This window comes from Felis catus, chromosome B3 (assembly GCF_018350175.1).
Source record: "Felis catus isolate Fca126 chromosome B3, F.catus_Fca126_mat1.0, whole genome shotgun sequence".
Classification (NCBI taxonomy): domain Eukaryota; kingdom Metazoa; phylum Chordata; class Mammalia; order Carnivora; family Felidae; genus Felis; species Felis catus.
The window spans coordinates 125,099,618-125,120,629 of NC_058373.1; the positions used below are offsets into that span (position 1 = coordinate 125,099,618).

Below are 21,012 nucleotides of genomic sequence, written 5' to 3' on the forward strand. Positions count from 1 at the left end.
TGTAATTCCACCTCTTCCACAGCAGGCAGAGATTTAAAAACAATTCATGGTTCCAAAGAAGAAATACCAATAATACCCTCTTTGCTGTGCTGTCTTCCAGTTTCACCCCCCAAAAAAATGATAATTCACCATTCCTTCAAATAAAGGTACTTTCTGTCTGAAGGAAGGGCTCAATTTGCTACTAGAACAAAAATACTGCCAAGTTTAATAGGTTCCTGGCTTCAAGGTCCAAATGAAAGAGAAATGAATCTACAGACATTTCTATATATAAAGTAGTCATCTATATAACTTTATGTTATGTTTACTCAAACTAGAGTTCATAAAATATCACAAACTTTACATTAAAACTTCATTAAGCAATTCTATGAAACAAAACTAATGTCCTTCAAATACAGCTTGAAAATAGCAAAGTCACCTCTACTTGCGCTGCAAAATGTGCCTTCTCCTGGTCTTTTCGCTCCATGCACCGCTTCGCTTCCTCTAACTCAGATGCCATTGCACTGAAGTTCAGCTGCACCCTCAAATCTGACATCTGCTTCTCCAGATTCTCTTTTTCCCGCTCAACCCCTTAAAAGAGAAAATGTAAAGCTTGATGATTGTTCTTCATTCACGGGAGAATGTACTTTCAAATGGTACAAAGCCTTGACGTTCGAAAATTCCAGCTAACACAATCCACTTATTAACACTGTCACTCTACAGACTGTTCAGAATTTGCAAGTCTATTGTTTCAAGTCTCACTCAGTTTTCTAAAATGTATACGTTGATGTGTTATCCAGTATTATTCCATTGTGATACTAAAACTTGAGTTGGTATCAGGTTTCTAGTAGAACTGAGTTCAGGAAAATCCTATATATTTTTTTCTTTAACTTTCTTTACATCCCTACCTCTAAACTCTAATACAGAAATGCTGAAAGAATTTTCGGCTAAGTTCTACATCAGCTGAAGGTTACTGAAGTTGACACACAAAATGATGATTTCTTGCAAAATAAACAAAGGATACTGTTAAATCTCTGATTGTGTAGGACCACTAACTAATTTACTAATTCTGGAGACTACTATCTGAAATTATCATCATTGAACAATATAAACAGACTTGGCATTTAATTCAGCACACTTGGTCTAGGACACACAAGACACTGTCGTACCATCTTCTTCAAAGATAAATACCATAAAAACCCTTTCACAATGAACTTACACTCCACGAATGGAAATAAAACATATAAAGTACTTCCTGGAGTCTAAGATACCAAAAATTAGAACATCTACTACCAATTTAAAACTACTGTTTTTCCAGTAGTTTCCTTTCTGGGAAAGGGAAAGGGAAGGAAACATTAGCAAATTCAATTTATACATCATTCACAAGATACATCTGAACTGAGAGATATCAATCACACTGTTCAAAATTTCACATCTTGGATGAATGTGGATACATGAATGGAAAATATATAGGAATTTTTAATAGCATAAAAGTAATAACAGATACCATACAGATTTTACAGATACAGTTATCACACAGAAAGAAATACAGTAAAACGCTGGAATGTGAGTAACTTGTTCTGAGAGTGTTCTGCAAGATGAGCAAACATTTCTAATAAATTTTATCTCGATAAAAAATACTAGTAGTACGTGACGTCAAACATCACATGATCACAACGGAGTCAATGGTTCTCTCTCGCTCGCTGGCTCGCTCACTTGCTCACTGCAGGATTGTGGGTGATCTTCTCCCATGCTTGGATGCTCAGTATCAGGCCACAGTGTTTGGCAGAAATGAGTGATTTTTCAGAACATTGGAAGGTGCCCACAACTGGCACTAGTTTTTTGTCATTTCAAAGTCCCTATGGACAGTCCTTTGCTTTTCCACACAAGAGTAAGCTTAAGAACGCTTTGCTTCATTCTAGGTCATTGGATAGGTTCCTTGTTAAAAGTGCACAAAAAGAAAAAGATTCCATTGAGCCAATAGATAGCAGTGATTCCATTAGTGATAGGGAAAGCTGTCCTACACAGTAACCCTCCTCTCTGGTCTCCCTCACAAACCAGCCCCGAAGGTTTTCAAAGGTAAATGCAGGTTATTTTTCTTTATACTCTGTATTTTCTGTGTTATTTTGTATTATATTACAGTATTGTAATCATTATTATATGAATATTTTTGGGTTGTGGAACAAATTATCTGAGTTTCCAATATTCCTTATGGGGAAATTCACATTGATATACAAGTGCTTTGAATTACAAGCATGTTTCTGGAATGAATTATGTTCATTAACCAAGGTTTTACATAAAGTGATTAACTCTATCTTGTTGAAAAACTGGAGTAGGAAGAATTGGAAACTAAGTTGGACTTAAAGAATGAATACGGAATTTCACCAAGCAAAGGAGCTAGGGTGATAACTCAGGGAAAGGAAGCACCATAAAGCACAGAGGTACGATAATGGATTTAATATTGAGGTAGCTGCAAACAGTACTTCCACATAGCTACCACCTATGAGCAAGGGAAGGGCGAGAGTCAGCAGGGTGTTTATACATTGCTAGGGAGCTTAGAAATTATCCCATAGACCAGAAGTTCACAAACATTTTCTGTACAGGGTCAAATAGTAAATATTTTAGCCTTATGATCTCTGTCACAACTACTCAACTCTGCCATTGTATTGCAAAAGTAACCTAGACAGTGAATAAATGAATGGGAATAGCTATATTCCAAGGAAGTTTATTTACAAAAGTCTGGATTTGCCCCTTGGGCCATACTTTGCCCACTCCTGCTCGGCTTCCAATGTGAAAATATGCAATATTTGTTTATGTGTAAATGTCTATCAATTTTATAAATATATATTTTAAATTTTATGTTTAGATACGTATATGTGTGTATATATAACACATATCTCCAGAGTGTCTGTCTATATATAGACATGCATTTCAGGATATATGTTAGTGTATATAGGTAAAGTAACAGGAATATATAGTATATAAAATATAGAGATATTAATATATATGAATACACGTGTAAATACATATATATAATATATATTTTATATTTTTTAGTTTATTTATTATTTTGAGAGAGCAAGTGCACAGCAAGCAGGAAGGGTGCAGAGAGACAGAATCCCAAGAAGTCTCCGCACTGCATGGGTCCAATGTGGGGCTCAACCTCATGAACTGTGAGACCATGACCTGTGTCAAAATCAAGAGTCAGATGCTCATCCAACAGAGCCACCCAGGCACTACCATAATACATATTTCATGAAACATATATATTTAATGTGAGACCTAATAATTTGATAAATTTCATAATCTAGACACATATAAATTGGTATGGATATGTACAGGTAGGCACACATACATACATAATGAAACATTTAGCAAAATTAAAATACTTAAAACATAAGGTATAAAATATAAATAGTGCTATAAACACTCTCCTCCCAAACCCAGAAGACTGTCTCATATGCTACACTTTGAAAACACTTGCTACAGACATAATGGGTCACTACAGGAGAGCAGTTTTACAAACTCAAGTTTGGGGAGAGACAGATTTGGGTCTGTTACTTCCCACCAATATGACCTTAGGCAAGGTACTCAATCTCTTTCTTCTTCATTCTTTTTTTTTTTTTTAATCATTAAAACGGAAAAAATACTAGTACCCTTCTCATAGAGGAGACAATGTACAATGGGTAGCAAAGTGCCTTGTACGCAGTAAAAGGTCAATAACTTAGGACAAGAGGTTTTCAGGAAGAGTAACATGAGTGGTTTGTGGCCTAGAAAGCATCCCTTTAGTAGCAGAAGTACAGAAGACAGGTTACAGAGAACTAGAACAAGTTATTAAGAGGGTAATACAAATGAGACGAAGCATGCCAAAACTGGGGTAGTGGGAATAAAGAACAAGATGGGCCAAATTCAAGAAATATCAGGATCTATAAATAGGGACAAAGAAGATGGAGAAGAGAAGGAATAATTTGGATGTTCTTTGTATTTTAGACTTGGCTATCTGGATAAAAGACAATGAGTGATTTCTTATGCAGAATTTTTTAAAGTAATACAAGAATTCTATAAAGATGAAAACTCTAGAACTGTTAAGAGAAGGTGAAGAAGTCTATTATACTGATGAGAGAACTTACAGATTTTTTTTAAACCTGATAAACAGTTAAGAAAATGGGAGATTCTTTTAGTCCTCAAAGACTTATACCAAAAATAACTATATTTTTATAAGGCAAGGAAACATATAACATGTTCCACAGAGTCTTTTTCCAAACAAAATAAGAGTTCCTGTGTACATCCTTATGAAAATGTGATGAATAATCGAAAACCTTAGGAGTTTACTTTTAAAAATAAATTTTAAAATATTTGATGTCAAAATATATTTCAATTATAACATCACATGAAACTTAAGGGAACTTAATGGCATGCAATTATGTTAGGATAGGTATGTCAGAATTTGCCATCTAGTGAAGATTTTCTGGCAATGTGGAAATTCTAACTTAGGCAACATACTGAGTTATGTGTGGGGAATCTGGGCAAATATTTATCTTCCCTGAATTTGATAGTACACCAAATGCTTACAAGAGTTTCTCCAATAATATGGACATTTGAGTAGGAAGCCTCATTACTGAAATAATTTACAGCTGAACAATCTGGACTAGTCTATTAGAAACCATTATAAAATTTCAGTATTACCATTTCTGTTACAAGTGAACTTCCAAAAAGAAATACATCCAGACTCATTAAATTCCACAACCTAAATCAACACCACCACTAAAAAGGTATTCTAACGTTTCTCAAGCACAAAGTATTCCTAATCTACATAAGAAAAAGCCAGTCGTATGGTTCATGACCACTTCTACCAGATGATTAATTTTTGTCACTGTTATCTGGGTAACAAAAAAAGACACAATCTTAATTTTAATTGTAAATATTTAAAATTGGAATAAAAGAAAGTGAAAACATAGGGGTATTTCCAATTTAAGTACAAGGACAAATGTATACACACACACACACACACACACACACACACACACACACACATACATTTAGGCATGGAAATAAGAAGCTTGGAAGAAACTCCACTACCAGCTTTGCTGGTTCTTTCTGGCTGAAAGCCCCATGAGATAAGCAAGTCTGAAATGGGTTTAAAAATAAAGCAGAGGAGACATTAAATTGGATGCTAATATCAGCAACAAACAAGGGAAATTTAAAATTAAAAACATAATCCCATTTACATTCACATCCAAAAAAAAAAAAAAATGAAACAAATATAAATCTAACAAAATCTGTATGAGGAAAACTAAAAAATTCTGATGAAAGAAATCATAGTTGAATGAAATATATGGAGAGGTATTTCATATTCATGGATAGGAAGACTCAATATTGCCAAATAGCAGTTCTTCCCAACATAATATATAGATTCAACATAATCCAAATTAATATCATCAAGTTATTTTGTAAATACCAACAAACTAATCCTAAAGATATATGGAGAGGCAAAAGATCCAGAGCAGCCAATACAATATTGAAGAAGAACAAAGTTGGAAGACTAACACTATGTAACTTCAAGACTCACTATAAAGCTACAATAATCAAAACACTGTGGCAGTAGCAAAAAAAAATAGATCAATGGGACAGAATACAGAGCCCAGAAGCAGACCCACATGAAAACAGTCAACTGATCTTTGACAAAGAAGTAAAGTCAATACAATGCAGACAAGGTTGTTTTCAACAGAAAGTGCTGGAACCAATGGACATCCACATGCAAAAAAAAAAAAAAAAAAAAAGGATCTAGACACAGACTTTACACCTTTTATAAGAATTCGAAACTGATTACAGATCCAAACATAAAACACAAAATTATAAAACGTTTAGAAGATAGGAGAAATTATGGATGACCTTGAGTTTGACGAGGACTTTTCAGAGACAAGAGCAGAGTCATCCTCCATGAAAGAAATAATTAATAAGCTGGACTACATTAAAATTAAAAATTTTAGTTCTGCAAAAGACCCTGTCAAAAGAATGAAAAAAATGAGAAATTATTCACAAAGACACGGTGGTAAAGGACTGTTATATAAAATAATCAAGAGAGAGGGCTCTTAAAATTCAACAAGAAGCCAAACAACCACCTAAAAACTGGGCCAAAGACCTTAACAAAAATCTCATCAAGGAAGATATAGAGGTGGAAAATATGAGTAATAAAAGATGCTTCACATCATATGTTATCAGGAAAATACAATTAAAACAAGCTACCATTACAAACCTATGAGAAGAGCCAAAATCCAGAACACGGACAACTGCAAATACTGACAAGAATGTGGAAGAACAGGAACTCTCATTCATTACCAGTGGAAATGAAGAAATGATACGGCCACTTTGGAACACAGCTGAGATGATTTCTAAAAAACTAAATACACTCTTACCATACAATCCAGCAATTATATTCTTTGGCATTTACCCAAAGTAGATGAAAACCATGTCTATACAAAAATCTATATAGAGATGTTTGGTTTACAGTGGCTTTATTCATAATTGCCAAAACTTGGAAGCAACCAATGGCCTTCAGTAGGTGAATGAATAAACAAACTGTGGTACATTCAGACAATGCTTTAAAAAAAAGAAAAACAAAAACAAAAACAAAAGGTGAGACAGGGTGCTACCAAGCCAAGAAAAGACATGGAGGAAAATTTGGGGTATATTACTAAATAAAAGAAGCCAATCTGAAAGGCTGTATGATTCAACTATATCAGATTCTTGAAAAGGCAAAACTATAGGGACAGTCAAAAGATCTGTGGTTGCCAGTGCTGGGGAGAGAAGGGGATGAATAGGTGGAGCACAAAGGATTTTTAAGACAGTGACATTACTCTAGGATATAGTAATGGCACCTACATGTCATTTATACTTTTGTCCAATCTCATAGAATACACAACACCAAGAGTGAATCCTAATGCAAGCTATAGACTTCAAGTGATAATTATGTGTCAAGGCAGGGGTATCAGTTATAGCAAACATACTTCCATTGTAGGGGGGAAAGTTGATAAGGGGTGGGGAAGGCAGGGAGGCTAGGCATGTGTGGCAGCTGGGGGCACAGGGAAAATCTCTGTATCTTCTGCTTAATATTGCTATAAACATAAAACTAAAAAACACAGTCTGCTTTTGAAAACTAGATGCTAAATCATGATTAGCTTATTGAAAACCTGTAGATCAAGAAATAAGATGACAAGAGCGCAATGTAAGAAATGCAATTCTGAAAGTGGTAAGTATTTAAGGAAGATCAAAAACAACCCACACATTTGCAAATCACAATTGTACCTCTCCTAAATCTCCAGTCATCTCCTTGTTCATCTTGATGGTTTGATTGTTGCTTGGAAATCTGAGACACTTGATACTGTAAACCCTTTCGATCACCTTCTGCTTTCAAAAGTTGTGTACGGAGCTCTTCTACCTAAACACGTATAGTCAAAAATGAAACTTGTATCAGTTTTCAGTGCAGGAAAAGAATAAATGAACTCACAAATTATTGTATATTATTTTTTCTAGGGAAAAAAATTACTTCTCATGGGCTTCTGTCAGCACAAACGGAAGCCCAGTTAACCTCCTTGTTATGCCAAGCACAGTGGAACAGTCTCTCGCTCCTTTTCTTTATTTCTCCTATTACTTCCACAGAGAATGAATGTCTTTTTCCCCTTCTGTGTGTCTATTGGGACAAAGAATTTGACACACACACACACACACACACACACACACACACACACACACACAAAAAAACCCAAAATCCCTTATTGTGAACTCAGTGCACTCCACCACTATTAACCCAAACCACCTACATAATCATTTTTATATTTTTTACTCCTTCTCTTTCATGTGAATATGGCCTATTGACTGGTAAACTCAAGTGAAAAGATCACAATTTAGCACATTATAATATCAAAGTACTGTTCAAAATAAGTGAGAAATAAATGCTGTTGAATAAACTATAAACTCATTGAGGTCAGGAACTATGTTATTCATCTGTATTTCTAAAGACTAGCAAATTGCCTAACGCATAGCAGGTATGTCTCCAGTGACCATTAAGCAAATTAGGAGTATCAAAAAGACTCAGTTTAAGTCAATGACAACCTGAATATGGTAATCTCTTACTTCAAAAGATGAGATCAGAAATCACAAGTCAGAGTCCCAAAAAAAAAAAAAAAAAAAAAAAAAATCAGAGTGTAAATGACTACAAATATAAACTAGAAAAAAAGAAAACCTGAACTCTGCCAACATTAATTCCATTGTAACACTGGCTGCAGAACAAAGTCAGTGAACACTTTTAAAGGTTTTGTAAATTAGATGTTATGATATATTTTTAGCATTAATTGTCAAAATGTAATACTCCTGAGCATTGAAGATGCCTGACATTTCTGCCTACCTAGCATACTATGTAGTGAGTTATGCAAGCCACACCTCAAAACAGAAAAAGGTACAACTGCAGTTTCTACCAAACACTGACAGGCGATTAGAAACACACATGCCCTTATCCAATGTAAGATGACTACTTCAAGTTATTGAACTTTAAATAGCAGAAGAACCAAACTCTCATTACAGGCTTATGGGCTACAAAATGCTATGCTTTAAAATTAAGCTTTATCTTTGGTTAAAAGGGGCAGGCAGCATCTTGAAAACCATAAATATAAGACAATAATGCAAAGTAACTTGAATATGCAAAGATCTGTTTAATGTATTTTACTTCTTCCTTCACTCTCCCAATGCCTCCTTGAATAAAATTAAACTCCTGGGAAATTTTTATCTCATGCATCCAGTCTCATTTTTACACTGGTTATGCTAGGAGAGGTAAATCCTAAATTGGAGCAGCACTCACTATCACAGTGGGAACTTGGGCCAGTGCTTTGTACTAGTTTTCTCTGACTCTTCCTGAAAGGATTTCTTCTTTTGCTTATGCGTTTTAATATACATTCCTTAGGGGGTGGAAAAAAAAAACTTCTAGACCTAGGTGGGATCTTCTACCTTTCACAAAAACATTGAATAGAAAAGGCGACTCAACCCTAATTTAATTTTTATCTTTATTTTTTAAAGTTTATTTAAATGTTTATTTATCTTGAGAGAGTAAGCACGCATGCATGAGTGAAAAAGGGGCAGCGAGAAGGAGAGAGAGAATCTGAGCAGGCTCCTTGCTGTCAGCGCAGAGATGAAAACGGGGCTCGACATCACAGTGAGAGCATGACCTGAGCTGAAATCAAGAGTCAGATGCATAAGTGACTGAACCACCAAGGGACCCCAGTCCTGATTTAATTTAAAAGCAGATTATCATAGCTTGCATAGATTTACCTGATGCAGAAGTGTTTCTCTGCTGCCTTCCGACTGATTCAATAACCTTCGAGATAGCTCCAATTCTTGTTCAAGCTAGAGTTTCAAAAGAGGATAAAGAAAAATGTCCAGTGGGGCAGAAAATAACTAAATTATTATAGGTATAGTTTAAGAGTGGGAAAATGGAAAAGTTTTCAGAAGATATTTACAGCTAACAGGAGAAAACATCTTGCTATCAAAACATATTGATGCTTCCAAGAAAATAATGTTATTTGCATAACAACAAAGTGAACCAGACCAGACCTCAGGGGGTCTGAGTTCTAAGTCAGTTCCATATTAACTATGACCCTCTTTCCTTAGGTCTCCTGTCATCTCTAAAATAAGGACTTTGTATTAGACAATCTCTGAGATTCTTTCCAGTTCTAAATCACTGTAATCTAAATTCCAAAACACTTTTTTTTCTTTAGAACATGTAATGTCATATGAACTGAATTAGAATAAAAACTTCGAGGACCCAATGACTAAAGTATATTTCATCTAAATGGTGATTTTGTGTATTCATCATATTCTAACGTTCCTAATATTTCCAGTATTTGTAACATTCCTAAAACTTAAAAATATTTAATCTCAGAATAAGATACTTAAAATTTCCTTAATATAGTCATAAGATAAATATTCACAGAAAGTGTGCAAATACCTACAAAGTCTGAATGTGCCTAGCTTCCTACAAGCTGAAAAATCTAAGAGGATGTGAAGGGGAGAGGAATGTGCCACCCCAAATTAGGCCTCTTTGGCATACGGATTTTGGGGGCTGAAGGCAATCAAGACCCAACAGACTCTGGAAAAGCTTTCACCTCTCCTTAATTGCATTAAAGAATTTAGAGAGGGAGTCTGTACCAGGAAGAGAGCTATTCCCAGAGATATCTTTTTATACCTGAAAGACTTCTCTGTAAGACAAGGCAAACATTTGTTTACCAAACATTTGCTCTTCTCATTTTCCTATGAATTGTCTTCCTCTCCTTTAAAGCCCCAGACCTCTATCCCCTTTCCTTAGCTCAGCATGGCATACAAGCCTCAACTGCCTGTCTTTGAGGCTCTTATTTTTATGCAGCTTCTATACATACAAAATCAAATTTGTTTTTCTCCTGTTAACCTGTCTTATGTCAATTATTAAATTAGCCAAAGAACCGAGAAGAGTAAAATTACTTTTTCACACCTACAGATGGGACACATGTTTGTTAAAATTCCAGAGAATACATATGTTAGACATGTTTGCATTTTGTAACAGTAAGGCTGTTCTATTAAACCACAAATTTATATTAAGGTGTTATTAAGTGCTTAGATTTGTGATAGTTATCCTAAATTATTATTTCACTTGACCAAACTACTTTCTATATATTAGTCCTTCAAATATGATCCAGGTGGTAGGTATGGTTATCAAGGAGTAGCATAATGGGGCATTGTGTTTCTGTATCTTTGCTGTGGTGACAGCAACATGAATCTATACATGAGATACAACTGCACAGAACTACACACACAAATGAGCGCACATAAAGCTGGTGAAATCTGAATAAATTCTGTGAACTGTACCAAATCAGTTTCTTGGTTTTGATATGGAATGACAACTACGCAAAATGTTACCACTGAGGGAAACTGGGTGAAGGGCACATATTACCTCTCTGCACATTCTGTCTTGCAACACCTTATGAATCTGTAACTATTTCAAAATAATTTTTAAATCTGGTTATACAAGTTTTAAAAAAAATTATACATGCGGCCAATAAAATACCATATTCTAAAAAAAAAAAAAATAACAAGGTATGTATACAATCACAGAATCCACACAAAATAATATCTGACTTGTCTTCTTTTTTTGAAGAAATAAAGAGGGAAGGAATCACACTTCAGTCAAAATGGCTTCAGAATCTACCATGGCCCATACTGGTCATGACCACTGGATAATTCTGGCAGCCTCAACCCTCAAAGGGCAAGCACGATGACCTGACCTAACTCGCTTACCAGAAAGGCAGCATGGATGCATCATTTAACTTGACTAGGTTGGTGAATAAAAATCAAGGAAGCAATGGTAGATTTTAAAAGTGATATGGAGTAAGAATATTACATCGGGGGCAAATTTTCATTTTATCATTGGGCTCACCCTTGAATCTATTCATTTGCAAACTGAGGAGAGTTATCTATCTTGTAAATTCCTTTCTAATTCTAATGCCCTAGGCTCTATAGGTTTGCAGACATGAATACATGTCAAAAGTCCTTAATATCTGGGGCGCCTGGGTGGCGCAGTCGGTTAACCGTCCGACTTCAGCCAGGTCACGATCTCGCGGTCCGTGAGTTCGAGCCCCGCGTCAGGCTCTGGGCTGATGGCTCAGAGCCTGGAGCCTGTTTCCGATTCTGTGTCTCCCTCTCTCTCTGCCCCTCCCCCGTTCATGCTCTGTCTCTCTCTGTCCCAAAAATAAATAAACGTTGAAAAAAAAAAAATTAAAAAAAAATAAAAAAAGTCCTTAATATCTAATGAGAATAGAGGATTCTTCCTGTAGGTTGCACCTACGCCTATCTTCTATGATGAAAATGAATATATTCAAAATACCCATCCTTTAAACAACAAGTCTTTTTCCTAACCCTTCAGCAAAGTCAAGCTCCTTGCATGTTCCAAGTTCGACTCACCTCTAGAAAGGAAGTGGCCAGGTGAAAAGGTAGTAAATGACCTGTACGCGTTTCCCAGACCAAGCAACAGAGAATGGCAGAGCCATCAAACCAAGTGATTCCATATCAGAACATAAAGGCTTCACTGTGTCTTAACAAATGATCCCAGGGACAACTTTTAAGACACTCAACAAATATCACCGGCTCCAAACAGCATTACTTTCTCAAAATCTTACTTGACTCTTCTCAGTTTCAGTCTGTCTTAGCTTATTTTTCATGGCTCCCTCATTTTCATCTGCTTTAGCTTCTTGTTTCTTCAGTGCCTAGAATGAAAGATTAAAAAAAAAATGTGTATTAGTCCAAAATCCATAGAAAACTGAAAGACACTGTTAGGATCTGGAATTTACAGAAGACTATTACAGATCAGTGGAGTATGCTCATCAAAGAGCCACCAAACACTGGCTGTTCTCGCAATTCTCTTGGGCTATTTGCTGTTCCCTCACATCTTGTCCACCCTCGTTGTTTACTTTCTTTGCACCTTCTGGAACTTCCCCACAGGCTTCTAAATCTCCCTCTCCAGGTTATGCAAAGCAGTTTGCCTCTCTTCCAGTTCTCAATTTCGAAAACTTAAACTCATAACCACACCCAACATCCCTACATTCCCACCCCTGTAAAGATCTATCAGTTACCAGAATTAATTCCCCTTAAAGGGCAATGTGAGAAATTATTTTCATGCTTAGGCTAAGAAATATTTAATCTTCATTTCTTATAATTAGTATAAATATTAATACTTTTACTTGATGCGAAAGAAATAGAAATCAATAAGCTGAACTTTAATTAAACAAATTGTGTTTTATAGTACATGGAATTATGCCTCATAAAAACATAATTCTTCTGAAAGTCAACTTTTTAAAAATCTAAATTTCCATATATGAGATAAATGAAGAAAAGAACCTCTAATTCTTTTGGCTACCTAGGAATATGCAATAAAATTTCCTTTCCTCTTCACTTTCTACCTTCCACATCTGACCAGTTAACTTGTGATATCTCTTTTCCAAATAATATACCTTTCTATTATAGCTCTACTTGGTGCCCAAAATGTTATTTAACACCCCCCTTTTTTATTTCTCCTTTTACTCTACAGATATAGAAGTCTTAGAAAATTTTAATCAGTGAGAACTTAAATACTATTGTTTTCAGTAGAGGAATAAAAGTGAGGTCTTAAGGAGAACCCAAAGCAAATTACTACGTTTCCACCACATCACCTAGAAATGTCATTAAGTTTGAACATTAGACCATCAGTCAGTAAACAAATAAACACATGTGCAATATTCTAGCCCAGACTACTGAATCTATTTTCTACATTACATAGTTTACAATGAAACACAAAGAAAGAAAATCTAACTCCTAAGACCCCATACATATATTTTAATGCACTTTAAAAGTCTGAAAACACAAATAACACTCAAAGATAAAGATTTTTAAAACTAACTGAATCGAAAATACAAGATATTTCTTTAAACCTTAATAACAAACTTTAACTCATTTACTACCTTTTTAAGTGTATAAGGCGACACTAGATTTCCTTCCCATTGACTTAGATCAAGAAACTGAGAATTATATTAAAACTGACCCAGTAAAAGCAGTTATAAAAAGAGGAAAAAAATCACATGCCAATGAATTTCTATTATTGTGTTATTTTGCTTTTTAAAGCTCATTTTTTCCTTAAAAGCAGTTTAGCTATAAAGCTATCAGGTACCCTGCTCCAGGATGCAGACTGTCTTTTACATGTTTAAGATTACAGCAACAACACTGAGCCTTAATAGTGGGTCCCTGGGGCACATTTAAATCTTTAATAACAACAATTTTTCTTCTTTTCCTTAAGTATACCTATTTCCATTAAAAAGACTAACATATTGAGTATTATATTACTGTAGTTCTTTGAAGGTAGATGACTCTGAATTCTCAGTTATTTATAAAATCGGGGGGGGGGGGGGGGAACAGCCTTTTCTTTTAAAAAGTAAGGGAAAGGAGAAAAGGAAAATGTTTGTAGACATCTCATCTGACCATAAAAGCTCCCACAACTTTGACAACAGGCATGTTTATCAAGAGGCTCTAAAAAATAACACACTCAAAAATAAAGAACAAATAGGGAATTAAAGGCCCTTTGTCTACTGTAAAGGGACCAGTCAGCTTGGGTAAGAATGAAGAAGCTGGAATGAAATAAAGGTCCTATCATAACTCCCACACAGGCCACTGAAATGTAATAAAAAAAAAAAATGATGAACATAAACTATCTGGTCTCATTCTCATCATTCAGCAGTGCTACAAGTGCATGCCTTTGGTCACAAGGGCAAGAACATGTAGATGACTCACTGGTAAACGAACCAGACTATAGAAAAACAAGTCTGTGCTCATATCAAACAACAGGTCAGTAATATCACACCTGAAAAGGTACAAACTCCCAAGTCAGATTTCTCCTCCCAGTAACAAAGAATGAAGAAGTCAAGTCACTGAGAATTAGAAAATTGTTGCTCTTACTATATATTTTTAAAGACTTTTTTTTCTTCCTTGGGGGGCGGGGGGAGTTACGTTCACAGAAAAATTGAGAGGGAAACTGAGTTCCCATATACACCGGTGTCTTCATACAGGCATAACTTCCCCCATTATTAACTTCCTTCAACAAAGTAGTGCATCGTTACAACTAATGAACCTACACTGACACATTATAATCACCCGTAATTTACATTAGGGTTCATTTTTGGTGCCGTACACTCTACGGATTTAAACAAATATAGAATGACATGTATCCATCATTACAATATTATAGTGTATTTTCACTGCCCTAAAAATCCTCTGTGCTCTACCTATTCATCCCTTACCTCCCAAATTCCGGCAACCATTGATCTCTTTACTGTCACCATGGTTTTTCTTTCCCAGAATGTCACATAGTTGGGATCATACAGTATGTAGTCTTTTCAGGCTGGCTTCTTTCACTTGATAATATGCCTTTAAAGTGTCTCTATGTCTTTTCATTGCTTTATAGCTCATTTGACTATGTTTTTTATAATTAAATTCTTCATGTAGGTACAAAATAAAAGTCAGCAAATATTTTAAGCTTCACGATATAACGCTATTCTGAGCCAAATAAGACCACATGAACTATAGAGTTAAAAGTTGTTTATATTTATGTATATTAAATTTTTTAAATAGCTTTAAGAACATTTGCTATATTTCAAATCAGGAAAAAAAATTACTAAGTACTTAGTATGTATAGAATACTGTAATAAGAAACTCATTTAACTCCTTTTTTTTTTTTTTTAAGATGGAGATCTGGTGTCTATTTCTAAAATTCTTGTTTGGAAACCTAAATCACAGCTCTAAAACCAACAAACATCAATAGAATAATACATATTTTGAAAAGGAATATATATGCATAATGCAGCAGGATTTTACTGCTCAGAACTAGTACTACTCACTTAAATTAACAGAGATTTTATTTCTGTCAAGTTCTGTGAATTTCTAAATTTTGTTTTTTCCTAAATCAAGTTAGAGATTCCTCCCACATGAGAACTAGCTCAAGTCATGGAAAATTTTAGCCTTTAAGTTCATCCAGTTGGGGATTATCTGTGCCAACAAAAACCAAGCAAAACAAAAAAAATTAACTTTCTTTTTAAGGCAGAAAACAATGCATTCATATTCTAAATCCCTGAACCAATATCTAACTTAAAAATAGCCAGATAGATTTTACTTAAGTTGTTCAGAGAAATTTATTTTTCAGCCATAACCAAGGAACAAAAGTTCTATACCAACATCTACCACTACAAAAAAAAAAAAAATAAATAAGTTTAATAAGTTAAAGTAGAAATTACATGATAAAGTCCAAAGAGAATCCAACCGTAATCATTACTATTATAACACCATACAGATTCCGGGATATCAAAGTAAGGGGGAAATTCTAAAAACTTGTGCCAGTTGAATTACGTGTATTTTCCAGATGCAAGTGGTAAGCACATAGTGCATGGAGTCACAAGATGCAACCATTCCTGTTTTTCAAAAGACAGAGTAATATCAAGTATCATGTAGTTAAGTAAGATTTATCAGTAGTTAAGTACATTGGTATTATTTCTGATGGTAATTGTAATCCTTAATGACATTCTTTAAAGATACCTGAGGTTTTGAAACATAAAACTCAAAGCTTCTGTTTGAGAATGGCTCAGATGTCTTTTCTTCTTCTTCTTCTTCTTTTTTTTTTTTTTTTTTTTGGTCTTCTTATGCTGTTTATTTTTTCAGGAATCCAAAGAACTTTATAGAAATTATCGTGGGAGGACAGATAGACACTTATTGCTGACCTATAAAGGAAACTTACTGTTTCTACTATGTCCATATTTATGGAGTCTATGACTGGCTGGGGCACCCTGTGCCCACAAAGCCAACCAAGGTCATGGGTTCAATCACCATGAGAGCCAATTCCCTTTGCTCTGTTCCATGGTCATAGTCTTTACCCTAAACCTTAGCCAAAGGCCACATAGAAGAATAACTAGGCCAGAGATCCTGGATGAATCAGCAAGATCCACTACAATGACTATAAAAATAACTCTAAAGTAAAACCCCTACTGACTACTGTCAAGATTTCATTCTTTATATGTTATTAAATTTGCCAATATGCAAAACAAAATCTTAATCACTGCCTACAAAGTTGGTATGCTGAAAAGACATACAAGTCTTTTGCCTTCTTTAATACAAAAGCAACAATGGTAATGAGTATTATTCCTTAAAATGCCATTGCTTTTACTGGAATGGAGTTTATTTTTATGCAATCTTTTACTTAATAAAAATCTTGCAAGTAAAGTTAAATGTGAGCCCAACAAGTGCACTTTCCAGGATTTCCTTCAAAATCCAAAAGCAAAAGCTCTTAGCGGAGGGTCTGTTTTTATCTGAGTAGTTTCCTCTCAAAAAAGAGACTCACAGTTTTATTAGAAATCCCAGAGCGATACGACACTTCATTTGACTTTCTAATTACAGGACCACTGAGTTAGAATTGTTGACAAACAGAAGATCACAGATAATTATAAAAATTTAATTTAAAATCTCTCAAGTTTTATTTGTATTTGAGCAGAATGCCCTGTAAATATACAACATCTTTCACTGTTTACAGTTAGAGGATGTTATTTTATGCTTCTGGATTTTTTTTTTTTTTTTACCATTTTCTAATCAAAATAAAACAGTACCTACCAAGTCAATGAATAAGTCTATCTGTAGCAGAGTGGTCTCTGTTTACACAATATCACTATGCACTCAGTAGCTGCCCAATAAATATTAATTGATAATGATGGAAAAGGGCTTTATAAACAGATGGTCTAGGATAGATTCACTGAAAATGTAGATAGAAACATTACACTCCTCAAGAAAAGCACAAAGTAGAAATTAAACAAGTCCTGCACTCAGAAAATCTCAGTCTATTGTCAGGCAGCTGTTCAGTCAACAAAAGCACAGATATTTTTCATCATCATAGCATTAGCGGCATTAAATGTCTATTTGCATATGGTGCTACAGAGGGACTCGCACAGATCCATGCTAGCCTTATTTGTTACAGTTTATGATGACAATATTGGCAACAACAAATAAGTACACATAGCAAAATAAATGTGATTAAACAATATTTTAAGATGTAGTCATATATGGTACGAACATAAAATGTGTCAGACTTAAATGTAACTCACAGCAGCAATAAGAGTATTTATTTATAATGCAAACTGCAACTATTTCCAAACAGAATGTGAGGTGCTTTACAAGAACATCTATACATATGCTTAAATAACAGGTGAAATAAAGAAAGGAGGGTGTCTGGGGGGCTCAGTAGACATCAGCTCAGGTCATGATCTCACAGTTTATGGGTTCAGCCATGAATCCAGCTCTGCGCTGACAGCTCAGGTTGGAGCCTACTTTGGATTCTGTGTCTCACCTATCCTTCTATGCCTCTCCTCCAGTTGTACTCTCTTTCTCTCTCTCAAAAATAAATTTTAAAAACTTAAAAAAGAAATGAGCCAGAGACCATAATGGCCATTTTGGAGAAAATAAGAAACGGCTCTTTAAGAACCTAGAGGGCAAATGATCAGGGGAAAAAAAAAAAAAAAGAAAGAAAAAAGAAAAAAAGAGGATCAAAAAAATCACAAGAGGGCTAACTTCAATGAGAGTAGAAATGAGGAAGCTACAAGCAAATTGATCAGTCCAGGAAAATATATGGAAGAATACACCTCGTTCAAGGACATGTGAATAATGAGAAAATATGTTATCTACATTGGAGGATTTGGAAGAAAGGTCACTGAAAACGGAGAGGTAAAAGGAGACAGAAAGCACATTATAAACATTTAATAATTAATAGTCTTAGTAATATTTTCTTAATAAAGTAAAAGGCCTAAGAATAGATGACATAAGTGTTAATTATACAAAAATGAGACTTTAAGAATTTCAGGACAACTTATATCTATACATCATCTCATAAAACTGCATCCTTCAAAGGAATCCAAAGGCCTTTGCTGGAATGTTAACAGTTAACATATTACTTCTCCTATGATGTAGAAAATATTTCTACCCTATCAACTTTTGTGTTATCAACATTAAATAGTAGGCTTCTGAAATATATCATCAAATCTGGAATACTCTTTAATCTGACCAGCTATCACTATCAGTATTTCCCAATAAAAGAAAGGGAATATGGCTTGTGCAAGCTGTCTATAATATCCATGGGAAGTTTACTCTGTTAATAGAAATTCAAGTACTGAGTGAGTACAAGGTTGAAAGAGACAACATAAAAGATCTCTTCCAGCTTCTCTTCTACAAGGAGTTTTGGGGGAAAAGATATTTTCCACGGAAAAGATGTTAAAAGTGTTTTAGTGTCATGTGAAATGATCAAAGCTTAATAAAACAGACTTATAGGTTAAATCAGCAGGGAGGGGTGCAGGAGGCAAAGAGGTAAATCAAGAAAAAGACTAAGGAAGAAAACTGGAGAACATGATATATCTTGGACTTGCACATTTCAAGCTGTGCCAAATAGTGTTCAACCAGCTTTGAAAGACAAATCCCATAATAGACCATCATTCTTTTCCATCTATTTCCTTTTTAACAGCATGGTAACATTAATGGTTCTTTCACAACCTTACAGAAAAGTGTTTACTTTATCCTTGCAAAAACATTAGTAATCCACAGGTAACAAACATAAAAGAGAGAAGAAAATAATTAACATGTCACAAAATGAGAGAGAACAATTTTGAAATCAAAACTATAGTGAGTCAGAATTTAAATAAGAATTTCAGCCACAGATTGGTAAAGTGCTTATCATGTAGCAATAAGCAATGGGGCAGAATCACACTCATAAAAGAAATGCCTACAGTGATCTGAAAACACAAAGTCTCAGCAAAAATGCCGCTTCTTCCACCCAAATTTTCCCAAAGGATCAAGAACAGGGAATTATTTCCCCTCTGAGCACTCTGAAGCCCATTTCAAAGCTTAAATAACACCCTCAGTGAATTAGATGTTAACATTTCTTTCTCAGCTAAAATGGGAGCCCTTAAAAGTGAAGACAGCATTGTAAGTACCATGAAATCCTTAGTCCCCAGCACAGTACCTGGTATATAGTAAGTACATGAAGGTATGTGCTGATGAATATTTTACTATATACAATTCTGACTACATAGTAGACATTTATTCATTCCTTTCTTTAAGAAACACTTTTTTGGGGCCTTATTCCATGTCAGCCACTGCTCTAGGAACTATAGATACAGCAATGATCAAAACTGTGCCTGCATTTTGCTCAGAGGACAGACAGATGATAGGTAATGAAAAGTGCTATCAAGAAAAAGTACGACAACCTAAGGGCCTCAAGAGTGAGGAAAGGGTATTTTATCTAGGATAGTTAATAAGGCCTTGCTGAAGTAGGGCTCTGAATGACATAAGGGTAAACAACGCAACTGCTTTCAGAGTTGAAAATTCCTGGCTATGGAAATGGAAAGTGCAAATGTCCAAGAGCAGGAGGGTGCCTGGCTGTGGAAAAGCAACAGTGTCGTTGGCCTACAGTGGACACGAAGAATGACACAGAATTAGGGTGAGGGGGCATGTAGAAACCCTATCAGAGGGGTCTTGTAGGTTGAGGACTTCACATTTCATTCTGAGGATGATAAACAAACCATTGAAGGGTTCAGAGAGAATGACATGGCACTATCTGATTCTGTGGGGAAAAGACTGTAAGAAGCTAAGAATGGAAACAAGGGGGCTTCTACACCAGCCCAAGCAGGAGAAAACAGAGACAAGAGGATAGATGAAAGTATAGTAGTAGAGGAGATGAGCAGTTACCAATTCAGAATGTACTTTTTAAAATAGAATTTAAATTAGACAGAATTTAATGATGGACTGGATGCAAAAGATGAGAGAAATGCAAAGGAAGGGACAGAAAAGAACCACATAAAAATTTTTAAATATAAAATTAAAATTGTTTTTGTTGTCAAGATGAGTATCCATCTTTGTAAGAAGAAATCAATCATAGGAGCTACTTACTAGGACAAATCACACAAAAAGATGTAATTTAGCACCTTCTGTACAAGTTCCCAGGTCAGGAGAGGAAAGAACAGGAAATGGAGCTCCAGCAACCCACGTCTGCCCAAGTCTTTGTGGCTCTGAATCACAGCACTCCTCTAACAGGATTCCTATCCAAGACTGACAGTGGATAACAATGCTTCAGGATCTCAATCTCAGATAAAAATATGAAATCACACAACTTTTCCTCACTGCCATACAAGGCCCATCAAATGACTACATAATAAAGTTAGAGGTGTAAATACTGTTCTAACTTGGCCATAAGATGGACAAAGATATATTAGGAAACTCTAAGCAGATTCCCATTTCTTGGGCAATAAATAATGAATACCACAGCTTCAGTATTTACAAAAAGAAAAAACGATCATGAGTACTCAATACAAATGTAAATTAACTAGGAATGCAATGAGTCATAATAGAGCTATAAAAAATGCTTTTCTGCCAGGTAAAGAAACACAAACAAACAAGATTACACAGAGGAAA

General features: G+C 35.1%; 1 protein-coding gene across 16 annotated transcripts in view; it reads right to left on the reverse strand.

Moving 5' to 3' along the window:
- Positions 1 to 21,012, reverse strand: part of CEP128 (centrosomal protein 128) — a 401,019-nt gene that overhangs the window by 309,051 nt on the left and 70,956 nt on the right. For all 16 annotated transcript variants that reach the window (XM_045060329.1, XM_045060322.1, XM_019833420.3 and 13 more), the window contains 4 exons: positions 12,174 to 12,260; positions 9,298 to 9,372; positions 7,282 to 7,414; positions 416 to 567 (listed from right to left, as the gene is read on the reverse strand). In XM_045060329.1, the coding sequence (XP_044916264.1) occupies positions 416 to 567; positions 7,282 to 7,414; positions 9,298 to 9,372; positions 12,174 to 12,260 (447 nt within the window). The remainder of the gene's footprint in view (positions 1 to 415; positions 568 to 7,281; positions 7,415 to 9,297; positions 9,373 to 12,173; positions 12,261 to 21,012) is intronic.